The sequence below is a fragment of the Oculina patagonica genome, chromosome 5, assembly GCF_052425735.1.
Source record: "Oculina patagonica isolate OP01 chromosome 5, crgOcupat, whole genome shotgun sequence".
Classification (NCBI taxonomy): Eukaryota; Metazoa; Cnidaria; class Anthozoa; order Scleractinia; family Oculinidae; genus Oculina; species Oculina patagonica.
The window spans coordinates 7,108,781-7,123,774 of NC_135762.1; the positions used below are offsets into that span (position 1 = coordinate 7,108,781).

At 39.1% G+C, this 14,994-nt stretch overlaps 1 protein-coding gene and 1 long non-coding RNA gene across 2 annotated transcripts; one reads left to right on the forward strand and one right to left on the reverse strand.

Annotated features, from left to right (window-relative positions):
• The first annotated feature begins 86 nt into the window (after nt 1-86).
• LOC144655259 (uncharacterized) lies at nt 87-11,202 on the forward strand. The gene is made up of 3 exons (XR_013571057.1): nt 87-556; nt 2,922-2,994; nt 10,935-11,202. It is a non-coding gene; the product is annotated as an uncharacterized LOC144655259 (long non-coding RNA).
• On the reverse strand, nt 7,405-13,331 carry LOC144655241 (uncharacterized). Its single transcript, XM_078515464.1, has 4 exons — nt 13,199-13,331; nt 12,326-12,443; nt 10,614-10,870; nt 7,405-8,316 (listed from the first exon to the last, which is right to left on the reverse strand). Exons 1-4 carry the CDS (start codon nt 13,202-13,204, stop codon nt 7,933-7,935), a joined length of 765 nt encoding a protein of 254 aa, XP_078371590.1. The 5' UTR covers nt 13,205-13,331; the 3' UTR covers nt 7,405-7,932.
• Between the last annotated feature and the right edge of the window lie 1,663 nt (nt 13,332-14,994).

Consider the following 14,994-nt stretch of genomic DNA (forward strand, 5'->3'; position numbering starts at 1 on the left):
TGCTACTTGAAAATCCAATAAAGGTGTTGATATTACTTAGAAACCAGTCATAGTGGTCTGGCCTTGCTTAAATGTATTGTAATTAGGTAATGAACGTTTATTCGTTTGTCTCACGATAGAATCGCTTTGAGATGTTGATCGCGACGTTTCGACTGCAATACTGCTAGTCTTCATCAGGCGATGAGGTCGATTGTTTACGCGTCGCTATTTATGCACGTTGGTTCGCTGTGATTGGTGCATTTCGATCCTCATTATTATTCCGACTAACAGATGATGTTCCCTCAGAGGTCCGCTTTGTAGTTGAACGGCTGTTATGCTTTCTGATCGTAGGTATCCATGCTTCAGGAATTTCAATTCCGCTATCTCTATTGATGTTATTAGAATGAAGTCTTATTTGGATAGCCTCTTTGACCCTGCGTGTGTATCGGTGAGGGTCACGATCGATAAACTTGACTTGATTCCATAAAGGAATATGCCCCGTTTCGTTTGCGTGCTCCGAAACTGCGGAGGTTTGTGTATGAGCAAGCCTTATGTCTCTGTCGTGTTCTTTTATCCTGTCTTGCATCGCTCTCCCTGTTTCCCCTATATATACTTTGCCGCATTCACATGGAATTTTGTATACAACACCATCTTTTTTGCCTGGTTCTAGGCCCGGGGGGGGGGGGGGACTCCCATATGAAACGGACGGGGATGCTCGTCGGAAATTTTGAAAAGAACCCCTAAAAGAGACCAATCTGGGTGTGGCTCAAGCCTTTCTTGACCCCTAAAAGATACCAAAAAACTAAGAATGGAGTTTATATTTGTATATTTCTTCGTGTGTAACCCTAAACGAGACCATTATGGCTAAAAATATTGGCGTTTTGGGCGTTTTTTCCCGGAACACCCTAAGCGAGACCAATAGTCCGAAATTTATACCTCTAAGCGAGACGACGAGCATCCCCGTCACTTTCATATGCGAGTCCCCCCCCCCCCCCCCCCCGGGGTTCTAGGGCGTCTTTCGGTCGTACTAAGTAAGACCGAAGAGTTGGGTCAGATTTAAAGACGGTGCGAACGCCTTGTTCTTGTAGGCAGCGGCGAAGAACCTCTGATACACCTTTGATATAGGGTAAAACCGCAGTCGATTTAAATTCCTGCGTGGGTTCGTTGTTGGCTGTTGTTCTTGTGGTCTTAGTAAAATTTCGTATGCATCGAACGAAGAAGGATAACCGTTAGAAACAAGTACCGACGATAAATGTTTCTTTTCTTGAGAGATAACTGATGGTTTTGTTATGAGGTGTTTGGCTCGGTCATATAGACACTTAAAAATACCACGCTTCACTGACTGAGGATGGTGTGAGTCATAGGCTAAGTACTGATCGGTGTGTGTGGGCTTTCTATATACACTGGTAGTAAGAAGGCCGTTTGAGTCCCTTATAACTGACGTGTCGAGAAAGGGAATGCTGTTATCTTTCTTGGTTTCCAGGTAAAACGAATAGTGGGCTGTTGGTTATTAAGATGTTGTAAAAAGCCGTCGACTTGGTCTCGATCTAATATAGTGAAAGTGTCATCTACATATCGCTTCCAGATCTTAGGTTTGTAGATCGCACTTGCTATCGCACGCTCCTCAAAATCTTCCATAAAGATGTTGGCTATAACCGCGGAGACAGGGCTCCCCATAGCGGCTCCGTCCTTTTGTTCGTAAATTGATCCATTGTATTGGAAATACGTGGATCGTGAAATACAGTTTAAAAGGTCGGCAATTTGTGTAGGTGTTAGGTTTGTGCGGTCGGCAAGACCGGGATCGTTTTCTAGTTTGCGAAGTGCGGCCTTTACGGCGTCTTCGATTGGCACGTTCGTAAATAAAGATTCTACGTCAAATGATACCATGATTTCCTTTTCTTGTATTCTTTCACAGTTGATAGTATTGAAATGAGTAGAAATGAGTAGAGTTGGTAACTGCGTACTCTGATTTGCCTGTCAGTGGGGACAGGATGTCAGCTAAATGAGCCGACAAGTCATAAGCAAAGGTGTTTATACACGATACAATAGGTCTCAATGGTGTATTTGGTTTGTGTATCTTAGGCTGACCGTAGATCCTAGGCGGCTGTTTGTGCTTGGGCCTGATCTTGTTGTAGATAGTTTCTGATAGATGTCCACTTCGTTTTAAGCTAAGAAGCTTCTCAGTGAGTTTACGGCTGAGTCGATCCGTGGGGTCTTTATTAAGAAGTTGATATGGACCCGTCAGTCGATTAATGTCTTCATTTTATCATGGTAGGTGTTAGTGTCTAGAACTACACTTGCGCGACCTTTGTCGGCTGGTAGTATCATAATAGAATCGTCTTGTTTTAAGTTTTTAAGGGCTTCATGCATTTCCTTCGTGATGTTAGGCTTAGGTGGTTCAGCCTGTTGAAGGACGCTATTAACGGTTCTCCTTATTGTGTCAGCTTGTTCTGAGTCAAGCGCTCTTATGGCTGTTTCAACTTTAGCAACTATTTCAGCGGCTGGAATGGTGGTAGGTGTTACTGCGAAATTTAACCCTTTCTCTAGTAATGATACCTCAGCATCACTAAGAGGCCGTAATGATAAGTTAATCACCCATTTGTTTTTGTCGACTCGCGGTGTTGGGTCAATATGTGGTGAAACAGAGGCCTGTTTCTCCTGTACAAGTTTTAAGAACTTGCGTTGTTGTCGATCTTTGGTGGCATTAAATACTCTTTGGGTATTAACTCTGATCTTTTCAAGTATCTCACTGGCTTCGTTTGCCGTAAGGGTGGCTGTTATTCCCTCGGCAGTGGATTCAGTTTCTCGTTTCACATCTCCCTTAGCTCTCTGAGTGTGTAGTCGTATTCTTTCCCTCAAGAATCTTTTAGAGGCTAGTTCGGCTACTCTGCCAGCGCCTTTAGTTGGAACAGGTGGTTGGACCCGAATGAAGACTGATGAAGACTAGCAGTATTGCAGTCGAAACGTCGCGATCAACATCTCAAAGCGATTCTATCGTGAGACAAACGAATAAACGTTCATTACCTATCTTACACCACGATGAACAATGTTCACATCTTTAATGACATTGTATTGTAATTGTCTTAAAACTTGTAGAAAATGGTGTGGCTTCAGACTAGTAGGAAAGAGGTGGCGTAAAACTTGAAAATTCGGGCCGACGTTTTCAAGTTTGACAGTTTTACTTGGAAGAAACTTTCTTAAAAACCATTGACCACGGTTTATTCACACCTTGAAGAATGAATTTATGCCTTTCTTTTATTGTTTAAAGTTTTTGTTGATCAGTGAGTGCACCCTCATAATTCTAATTTTAAATTGCGCAGCAATCGCGTAAAAAGGTGTCCGTTTTTTAACTGAACAGGATGAAATATTAAAACTGAAATTTTCACCCGTGTTGTTTTTCGAAAAAAATTTAGATCAAAAATATATAATGCAAAACATGTCTTGCCCGGAAGCCAAGCGGTAGGTACGAATGAATCTTTTGTTCACAAATTCAAAGAGAAACGCAATTACTACTTCCTATTATTATTTATGTTTGCGTATGTCGCAAGTCCCTTCAATTCATAGCACAATAGCAGAATAATTCATGTTTGTTTCTAAAAATAATGTGCTCCAAACTTTTACGTGTCTACAATAAATGTCGTGGTGGAAATTTCTCCATTCGTTTCCACTTTGTTATAATCATGCGAGGTTTTCTCTTTCATGACAGCATTTTCCTTTTCTTCAACGAATGAATGTCGGCCTTACTTGATCAGTATATCTACTTTCATTTTCAACTTGTGTTTGACAGTTAAGCAGAAATAATCCTGCAAGGAATGACGTCATCGATTTCCTTACTAAGTGAGAATATCAGAAACACACCGCTAGGGTCCCGGATGATGTATCGTACGGATTTTGCGAGTAAATTTTTTTGTAGCAGTTCTCCGCAGGCTACTCCTTTTAACCCTTTGGGATTCCTGTAGATAAGTAGAGAGGAAGGCTGGGAACGAGGGTCTCTTTTGCTCGGTCCCAGTCTCTCTTCCGAGTTTACTTCCGAGTTGCCTGCGGAGGATTCTACCTTTTTAATCGGGCGTGGCCGATTTATAGTTTACCCTTTGGTCGTCCTAGACGATAGTCTCCTGTCGGCTAAAAATGACGGGGATAGCCTGGGCCAATCGGTTTCATTTCAGTTTTGACAGTAAATCGTTGTAGGAACACTGGGTCGACTTTTGGGCTTATCTGCAAGCTGGTGTTCTTCTTTGCTTCGGCGGGAGGACAGAGAAAAAAGCTTAAGGGGTAAAATACTAATAATCACCATTGTGAAACTGTAGTTGTTTTGACAAGTTGAAGCTATTTTTGTAAATAAAAGGGGTAACGTCATTCATGTCACGCAATGTTTTTGTGGGAAACTTTGAAACTAGACGCTTTGCTGGTTTCTACAAATAGCAGTGTGATCTGGCGGTACATTTTTTTTGAGGCGGACTCCACTTTAAAACTATTTTTTATATATTTAGCAAGAACTATGTCGATTTTCATTTCCGCACAGTTGGGTGTCAAAGTCGCCTGTCACAACGAGTAGAATGTTTGCACAACTTGGTTTGGATATATTTTAGATTTGACTAGTGACGTTAGTAAGACACTTCTCAAGACGTCAGCAAAACATTGGCAATGTACAGTATTGGTGTGAACTTGAATGGAATTTTTTACGAGATCAGTAAAGCTATCGAATGAAAAGATGACTTGAAAATGAAAACTTCGAATAATTATAATTAAATACCAATTGAATTTTAGATGAGAAATTCCGGAAGTGACATTTGTGTTCAAAATAGGAATTTTTGTACAACTTAAAGTTCCGAAATAAAAGACCACATGTTTTGTAAAAATCACAGACAAACATGATCAGGAAAACAAAACAGGCCAATGGGTTTTATTCCCGAAAAAAATACAACTTTCTTAAGAAAGAGTTTGTAACCAAGACAATGGAATCGAATTACATTTCACACAAAATTTGCATACATTTGAACTTGCAAAAAAGAAGTATCTCTGCCGAGACATAATAGCGAGACCTTACATTAATAATTATTGTATTCTGATCTGATTGTTATTTTTTATGCATTACTTATGTATTTGAAAATGGTTCTCATCGATGAAAACAAAACGGTTTTTCATTCACTGCTTGAAGTATTTATAGATGTGAAAACATTCGCTTAATCAAATTACATTCTGCACGAAATATTTTGTATCCATTTGTCCCGAAACTTTGAGGAAATTGAAATCTTTGTGGACAGTACTGCATAAAAGAAGTTCGTAGGATTGAATAAAAAGATAAGAACCGTATTGATAAAGGAAATTCTAAAACTTTATTTTGGCTCATTTTGGAGAAATTCAGGATTTTCAAAGACTGCCAGTAAACGGCTGTATCTTGTCTGTCTCTAACGATTTTGCTACGGTTTCGAACGAGCTAACTTTTCAACATGATATCATGGTAGCGGGCAGAAGTTAAGTCGGTTCGTTCTGAATTTTTCAATACGGTATACAAGTTACAGGTCAATATACAGACCTCTGTACAGTAAAAAACGTTTTGGGAACAAACCATTGTGAACTTATTTTCTATGTTGATCAGTAAAATTCCTTAGTACGACATGGGGTTTGTTATCAAGTTCGTTAGTACGTTAATACTGCAAGGTATAAAACCTCAGAGAATTATTATCAAGTGTGTTTTGTTTTATTAGCGGTTTATACTCTAAGGTCTTGGTATGGGAGATCAAAATTAAGGCAAATTTCTGTTATTATCTGATTGCTTGGCACAGATTAGTACGACACTGAATTGGTTAGGAAATGTAAACAAACATTAAATTGAATGAGAGTAGAAAGGGAGGGACAGGTGGGGGTGAAAGGCTAAGGAGATGGAAAGGGAGGGAGAATTAAAATCCATGCTTGGTTATATCACGCAACCTTTGACTTCTGTTGTTTTCTCACAAGAACAAAACTTAAGGTGGGGTTCTACCTGAATTTGAATGGAACTTTAAGAGATTTAAAGAAGGGACAGTTGACCCCCTCGCAAGAGCACTCCGGGTTGTCAGGAGACTGTTTGGTGTCCGTCCACCAATTTTTAACTTCAAATTCAAATTTTAAAATCACATTAAATCTCCAATATTTCTTATTTGTCTAAATTTTACTAATCCTTTGAGAAAAACTATCGCCTCCCAGACATCCCCCAAAATCGTCCAAAAATTAACAAAATAGTGCAAAACAAATATATATGGGATAAGTAAAGCTTTTTTGGATTCCTTGAAACGCGGCTGAAATGGTTTTCAGTGTTTTCCAGACCTTATACTTTGGGTCGGTACTACCATTCTTCACCAGTTGCTATTACAGTAATGGTATGAAACAAATACCTAATCATTGGTCAATAAGTTGTGATCATTTTCTTGACAATAGTAGTTACCTGATTAGGAGTTGTTAGACTTGCCACAAGTCGCTCGTTTTTTCTTTGCATCTATAGTTACATAAATAAAATCGCTTTGAAATCAAGCACGAAAGACCACTTGAATAAAATCGCCTTTGTAATCGCGCGGGATTCGTTTCTGTGAACGCGCACACGAAGGAAAACAAATGACACTTGCCGAGGAATGGCTCGAAACGCTCGTTCTGCCACGATCCTCCGCCATTTTGTTTCTCATATCTGCGCGCGCCCTCCCTTTTCGTATCCACCGGTCTCCTGCGAATCTTACGAGCGACTTGGAGCAAGTCTAAGGAGTTGTATACTGTTCCATTAAAGTGTAAGGGCTGCAAAATACTGAAATGCGTCAACCACCTAAAGCGTTGGAAAAATTGGTCTTCAGGTAAAAACCCCGCCTTTATTAAGTATTGCGAAAAGGCTGCACTTTGCTAAGTGTTACAAATTTATATTTTCTAGACGTCTAGTTCAATCGTTTATTTGTATTGTGCGAAATATATTTTTACGAATTGAGACCATTATGTCATTATGTAATAATGCAATCTTGAAAACATTCCAGATTTTCATTATTAAATAAAAACACGAAAAATTCAAATTTGGGAAAACAAGCCTGTCAAAATGACGTTGCCATGGTGATTTCAAGTTACTGGCACAATAACTAATCCTACCAAATTATTGCGAGATAAATTTTAGATAAACGCGCAAAGTTTGGCAGCGTTTGGTTGAATCTTGAAAAAGTTATAAGCGTCCAAAGTCAGCGCGGGCCTCAAAAGCCCCCCCCCCCCAGTCCTGAATAGGTTTAAGTGACTGTTTTTCCAGTGAATTTTTACTGTACTGTACCCTGCCTTTCAAGTCAAAACAGATAGCTAATTATTAAGCGCCCGATTTTAAGCTTCTCAAGCTTCTTGTTTTTTAGAAAAAACACTTCCGTCTTACAAGTGGTGGTTTTCATCCAACCTTATCATCAAAACGAAAAACTGAACGTTAATACTGGAAAGCCCTTTTTTAACATATTCAAGACATAAAGAACGTAAAACCCTATTCAGTGCTTTGTTTAAAAGATAAAGCATTTTTAAATTTGTGATGTCCCAGATGAACGTGCTTTTAACTGTCACAAAAACGGATACTGTTTCTATCGCATTTTTCAATTTTCAGATGTGATAATAATTTAAAAGTGATATCTTCCGGCCCTAGGGTTATGACCATAAGTCAAGTAAGTCAAGATAACTTAAATAATATTAATGGTAGGATCTACTTTACTGCTTGTACAACTCTATGGGCGCCATATTTATGTCTCAAAGAGGAATACAAACATGTCAGCCGTAATTTTCTCAAAGTTATTTTCCTTATAACTCGGTTGTGAAAAACGCTACAAAGCTATCATTCTGTCAAAACCTTTATCAGTTACCTGTTCTATAATCTGATAGTTTTCTAATGTTTTTTCCTGGAAACAAACAGTTTTTGTAGCACTCATGAAAAATCACCGATAAGAGGTTTTGTTTCAAAAATGAATTTAATTAGGTATTAAAGCGCAGACCAACACTGATAAGCCTGTTGCCAACCACGTTGGGTCTATGGCCATTGATGTTGAAGGCTACCCCACTGAAATCTGAATCAGTGGCCGCTGACCGGAAGTACGGAGAACTTCCATCCAAACACCAGCTGCTACAGACCTTATAACAATTACTCGTGTAACCGGAAACGAAGAAACCGGAGTAGAACGAATGATCACAGATCAACAACTGGTAGGAGTAAGCGTTGTCTGCTCCAAAACCGTCCCACAATCCAAAGGTACCAGCAGCATTCCCATAGTTCCCAGCGGCCGTGATAGACTGGCTTGCTTGCCGCTTGAAGAAGGCCTTGTTTCCAGTTTGGTGATCAATGAAGATTATTTTTGTGAACTTGATTAACAAACAAAAGCAGGAGAATTTAAGTTAAGAGAGATATAGACATAAGTTTATTAGATTTTAGTTTTTTAAAAAGTAATCGAGCACAGATCAAACGGTTTCTGGCTTCACTCACGATCACACCATTGTAGCTTAATGTGAGGCGTTGTAAGACATGAACCGTATGTAGGTCTGATAAGCCGAAAATCACTGATTGTTTTGAAGCTTCAAATCATAAAAAGTATAGCCTTTAAATCCCAACGGCCTCATGGCTCTTGGCGTTTAACTCCGAATTCTGTAGCACGGAGGGGCTAGGAACAGTCTAGGAGTATTTCTACTCCTCTTTGATGGGATGCTAGTCCATCACAAGTTACTCCCAGCATTCTGTCAGGTTGTCCCAGCAATTCACCGGTAGCCATTTTTATTACATATGTAGCGAGAATTTTGGGCAATAAACCTTGCAAATAGATTTCTATATTTGCTATATTTCCACATGTAAGAAAAGCGATACGTCCAATCAGCTTCGCGTATAGCTTTCTTCACATGTGAAAAATATAACCAATCAGCATCTAGAGTGGAACGCCCAAACCAATCAGAGCGCGCGAACTCAAATGGTTTCCAACGAGGTTGAACAGCGAGCGGCAAGTTTGCTCCCGACGGCAGTTTAGGCATGGAAAACATGGCTACACGATTTGTTCCTTAATAAATTAAACCTTGGTCTTTGGAGAACTTTATGGAAAGGCAAGCAAACAGAAACTCGCTTAGCAAAACCGAAAAGATACAGTAATAAGATGTTAACGATAAAAATCATTCTTCAAAGCGAAGCCGGCGGACAAGAATATCTCTCAAACTTGCAACGCATCCGCAGATTTTCTAAGAATATTCAAGCACTGTTGGGAACACCATGGTAAAGTAGATTGTATTTCTGAATGTGGATTTACGTCGCAATTATTGCTTAATTAACCGACTCCTTGTGTTGTCACAATTTTGTTCAACATTCGCCTGCGTGTTTAGTTGATTCACTTGTGGCGACGCTTACTCGATGCGATACCAAAAGTTATGCTTTCAAAATGTAACGCAAATAAAGTTTTTTTCAGAAGATTTTGTTGGCAGTAAATTTTCGAATTTGGTTAAAAGTGATTTCGCTTGGAAAGCGATGTGCATTTTGCAGCTTTGTTTTTCCTCACTCTACGGTCAAACTGTAAGATGTCAAAGGTTTATGAATTAACTTACGAGAAAAATCGCGTCAAGTTTACAATGGTTGAATTCTCGTTATATTTATAATAAACAAATTACAGCATAGAAAGTGCTTTGTACGGATTTTTATTCACTCGTTGCAAAACTCAGGAAAACTCACTCGTTCGCTTCGCTCACGCGTTCGTTTTGCCAAAGTTTTGCAACTCGTGAATAAAAATCCGTACGTCGCACTTTCTATGAAGTAATCTATATATACTCCTGGCTAGCTATTAGGCCACCATGCCTTCGGCACTATTATATTGCACTTGAATTCGACTAAAACTAGTGCACCGCACAAAAACGGGCGTATTGTAGGCTCTTACCGATAGTGCTCGTAAAAAAAAGCATTAACTGCTTAAAGCAGTGCTTGTTTTTTGCCAAAAAAGTGCTAAAATAATGCTAATTTTTTAAAAAAGTGCCCGTGGGTTACAAAAAAATGCTCACTTTTTTCCGATTTTTTATCTTAGAATATTACATTTTTCAGATTTTCAGTTACATTTTTCATTAACAAAATGTAACGATCAATGTCTGATGTCAGAGTATGCTCTCGAGCTATCTCTGCCTTGGCTGGCTGACTTCCATTGTTCCTCGATGACAACGTGGATGACGAGTGTGATGGACGATGGGTTTGTGATGGACTGAGTTTCTAGAAGGCAACCGCTGACCTATCAAACCTATTCCCCAGGCCTTCTCGGCTCCTTTGACTAAAATGAGGGCAAAATGCATCTTTGGACGCCATAAACAAAGTCAGGTTGTGCTTTTTAACACAAAACACATGGTTTAAGTTTGAAAAACATGTTTTCATGTTGGATCACCTGCGTCCATCTTCAGTTTCGACTACAATAAAACAATGCACCCTCCGTTTTTTCCCTCTCTCTTTTCCTCTTCCCAACTCCCCCTCCCTCCCCTTTCGACGCCTGCTACGCAGGCTAACAATTTCGCCCCAACTGTCGTATTAGTTCATAATTCCAGCATTTTAAGACGTAGATACAGAAGAGGACAGTATGGATAATTTGTTTATCGCTTCAAGCAGGTTATTTTTTAATTTCCCTCCAGGAAGAAGTCATTCAACTTACTGGGATGTTGTTACAGTTCGTCCTGTAACCGTCACTTCCATAAGGAAACTGAGCGCTGTATGTGACTTCTGTCTTGGGTTTGACGTATTCATCAGTAGTGTAACACATGGTCCATCCTCCATTGTGTGACGTCATGTCACAGTAGGCCAGGAACGCATTTGAATGGTTTCCTCCATCCGGGTCCAATAAGTACATGCCATCTCCCTGAGAATGCCCTCGATTTTTCACATCATTGCAGTTGTAACCAACTTCGGTACCTGATTACATTAAAAAAAAAACACATCGTTGCAGGCAAATTAACATAATATTACTTGTATAGAGCGGTTTTCAATTGAGTGTCGTAAAACCAAAACCAAAGCAATTACTCTGGCCAATCACAAAACACAGAGACAATCAAGTGAACCAATCAAAACTCGAAGCAAATACATGTAGCTGACGCGAAGCGCGGGAAAACGTGCGCGAGCGAGTCACGATTGGTTTTGGTTTTAGTTCTGATTGGTCGAGAAAGTGGCGCGAGATTTCTAAACCAATCACTGAGCGTAGTAATGCAAAACCAAAGCAAACGCAAATAACTTTCGACACTCAAGTAAAAACCGCTCTAGCCCCCAATTAGTTTAATTCATTGATTAACGATTCCTGAGTCTAACGACTACAAGGAATTTCTTGGGCTCAAGAAAAAAAAGTCTCACATATCCATGGTAACAATGTTTTGTAACTGCTCGATCTAATTTCGTGTCCGTGATTTTTTTTTGATTGAATTTTCGTTAAAGACATTGATTTCCTTATAAAATGATTGGAAGTAGCGAAATCTCTGGGTTCGCAGAGAGAGGTAAAATTAAATTCGTCTTATTTAACTTAAGAATAGCGTAGTTCTTGTTACGATGTTTGTAAAAAATATACACATGCACTACAGAAAAACCCCGCGAGAAAGAACCTGCACAAATTTAGGCTATTTAGGTTCTTATTTTCTGAAGAAAAATTTACATTGTCGCTAATAGAATTTTTAGCGGTATTCCGCCTTTTTCTTATATGAAGTTTGCATACCATTTTTTTCGTATTTATGTTATTGTAACGATAATTATATATTTTATGTTTTTCAACATTGGCATTTACATTGCAACTGGAGTGATATGGCTCCTAGGTGTCTCCAAAGAGGATCCAGAATGTCGACTTATGTTATATATTTCCATAAAAGTACCGAAGTAAACATTTTTAATTGATTTAAAAAAATAAGAACCTGTTTTCAAATTTTAGGCTTAAGAGGTTCTTATAAAGAGGGTGTCTAACTGGCAAATTTTAGTCTAACAAGTTCTTAAAAATTAGGTTCCTACTCGCGGGTTTTTACTGTAGGGGAAATCACTGGCTTGAACAAGTTTGTTGCAGGCATGCACGTTTCGCAAGAATCGGGAGAGAGCATGCTTACCAACCCAGGGGCCCGTTTCTCGAAGGTCCCGAAAAGTTTTCGTACCCGAAAAGCTATAGCAAAATCTCAAACCTTATAACTACAAAGCTGTTTAATTCCATGATATTTTTTTATGAACAGAGGTTTTCTTCATACAAAGTTTCAGGCCCATATACATCTCTGTTTTTAAAATACAGATGATTTAAAATGGCTTTACGGGCCCGAAAAGTTTTCGGGGCTTTCGAGAAACGGGCCCCAGGCCCCACTAGACAAAGTTATAAAACGTTCATGTAAAAACTTTAAAAAATACCTATTGTGTCGCAGTGTTTTCCAACGTATCCTGGAACGCAATCGCACTGATAATCGTTGCTCTCGTACTTGGCCACACAACTTGCACTGTTCATACAAGGATCGCTGGAGCAAGGAGTCTGTTGTTCAGGAAAATTCATCGAGAAATGTATTAAGACAACATTTCTGAGATACGGAGACAAATTCACAGGAATTAACCCACTTGGGAGAGAATTTCGAGATCTCCCAACAGGAGTCGAACCTTTCTGCTTGTACAAAGAATAAACTTGAACCACAACATGCACACAGTAGAAAAATAGCTTTAAAATGATTTGATTCCCTTGCTATAGCTTGACTATACATGTATAAAAAGTAGTTTTTTCTGTTAGCATTTGTCCACTGGAAAGCCTTATCCGCACTTTGAATAACTGGGCCCAGGTTAACCCAGCATATGACAATCTTGCCTTGACAAAAATACACTTCTAAAGGATCATTAGTTTTTCCTTTGTGATTGGCGGGGTCCAGGGTGTAGTGAAAATGTTATTCCCGGGTGTTATTAATAATAAGATCGGAGGTTCTCCTGAATCTTGAAACACGGCAAAACTATACCGCATGGCAACGAAGGGAGGAAGACTGCGCTTTGGAATGAACTATTTCATTATTACATATAAGTCAGGAAAGTGCAAAAACGTTTTTGTTTTTGTTTGTGATGATACTGTTTTTGTATTTGTGTTATCTCAAATGAAACGGAAGGGAAGTAAAGCGTTCAACGAACGGTACGGTCATGTACAGTATATAAACTTGTACTTGTTAGGTTTCAGTCTAAGTTTTGTTGAAATTTTGAGATGACTTTCCCTTGGAAATAATTTAATATTAAAAGTAAGTTTGTACTTACCGGCATACCGAAGTGATGGTAAAACGGACTGGCGAACAATTTGTCCGAGTTGTTGTACTTGTCAGATGGGAGCAGTTCACGCAACAGTTTTCCGTTGATATCAGGAAATGCAGCCAGGTTATACGAAAAACATGAAGTGATTCCTAGACAGGCAAACCCACACTCGCTGCCGTCTTGGACAAGATCTGAACCAAGACTGGTGATGTTTAGATAGGAAAACTCGTCAGACTTGAAGTTGATAAAAGACACACCTTCAGGAGAACCTCGACTGAGACCTTAACAGAATAAAATCAGGCACCTAGCTTGACAACAAGGGAAATATTACTTATGCAACGATTATTTAGTAGGTACACAGGGTTCATTCTGTTTTTAATTTTATAAAAAGGCGTGTGTACCAAAAGAAAGAAAAATAAATGAAGTCACGAGTAGTCTTTTCACGGACTGTCCGAGGATCTTTCATTGAATATTTTTTTTTTTTCCCCTTTAATTCCAGCAAAATCGTTGTAGCTGTGTATTGTGGCTATTTTTGCCGTTTCCTTAGAACAGTAATACATTTTTGCCCAATTTATGCTAAATTTGGGGGATATCCAAAGTGTCTCTCCGTTTGCTTGGGACCACGACGTTAGGTTACACTTGTTACGTCTGAAGTTTTTATGAGGGCATCCACCGGTTTTCCTTCTTCATTAGCAAACCAACCTTAGCAAAATTCGTATTTGCCTGTTAGTCTTAATGCTTTAATTTAATGGTCTTTTCGGACCCGCCCGTTCTGCATAATAGCGACCTTCAGATTGGACTACCAGTACGAGATTGAGTACGAGTACGCGTTTTCAAACCAAATTCGTGTGCCTCTTATAATCACTTATCACACCAATCTTATCCCTAACGTTTATTTATGTGTTAGTCAGCAACAGGGAAGAGTTATAGTTTGGGGGATATAATTGTGTCGAAATTCCAAAGTCGTACTCGTACTCGATCTCGTACTCGTAGTGAAATCTGAAGGTCGCTAATCTCACCGAACGTACAACATTTTGTACAGGTTTAAATTGAAGAGCATGTTTGATTTTTTCGGCCAAAAGAATAGAACATACTATAACTGACTGTAACCTAGACTAAAATACACAGGAGAAGAGAGAAACCTTATGATACTGAATTTTGTTTTTCTGTTAAAAATAAATAATTAATTAAGTGGAAGAAGAGAAACATAGAGGAGGTTTACCTTTAGAAGTCTTTGCAAAAAGGGCTAAGATCACCATCATCGCAATCAGATATCTGCCTTTTTCCCAGGTTCCATTTTTAAGGCTTGCAAATTTAGTTGTTAAAGGCCTCCAGGTTAATGTTCGTGAAACTTAGCTCGCCTAAATTACTTTGTAAGTTTGGCGTGTGAAATTACAGTGCCGGTTTGAAAGCCTTGTCCACCTGTAATACTGGCCAAGTTGTGAAGAACTGTGGGGGTTGCAGAAAGGAAGCAATACTAGTCATTCTATTGGTTATTATATGGGGCTTCGAGCTGTGCCAATAAAATATCTAAACTAAATTTATATTGACGAAGACAACATTTATTTTTTTATTAATTCTGCATTAGTATAATGAAGTGTGCTCTATTTTCTGTTCAATAAACTGACCGACGAGCGTCTTTTACGAATTAAGACCCCGTCCACACTAATCCAGATAAATTTGCAACGCATCGTTTTTCCTCCAGATAGGCCAACCGTCCATTCAACGCCCTTAACGTGGATTAACGCCGGCTTTGCGTTTTAGTATGGACGGAAAACATTTTGATAGCGGAACTTTTCAGT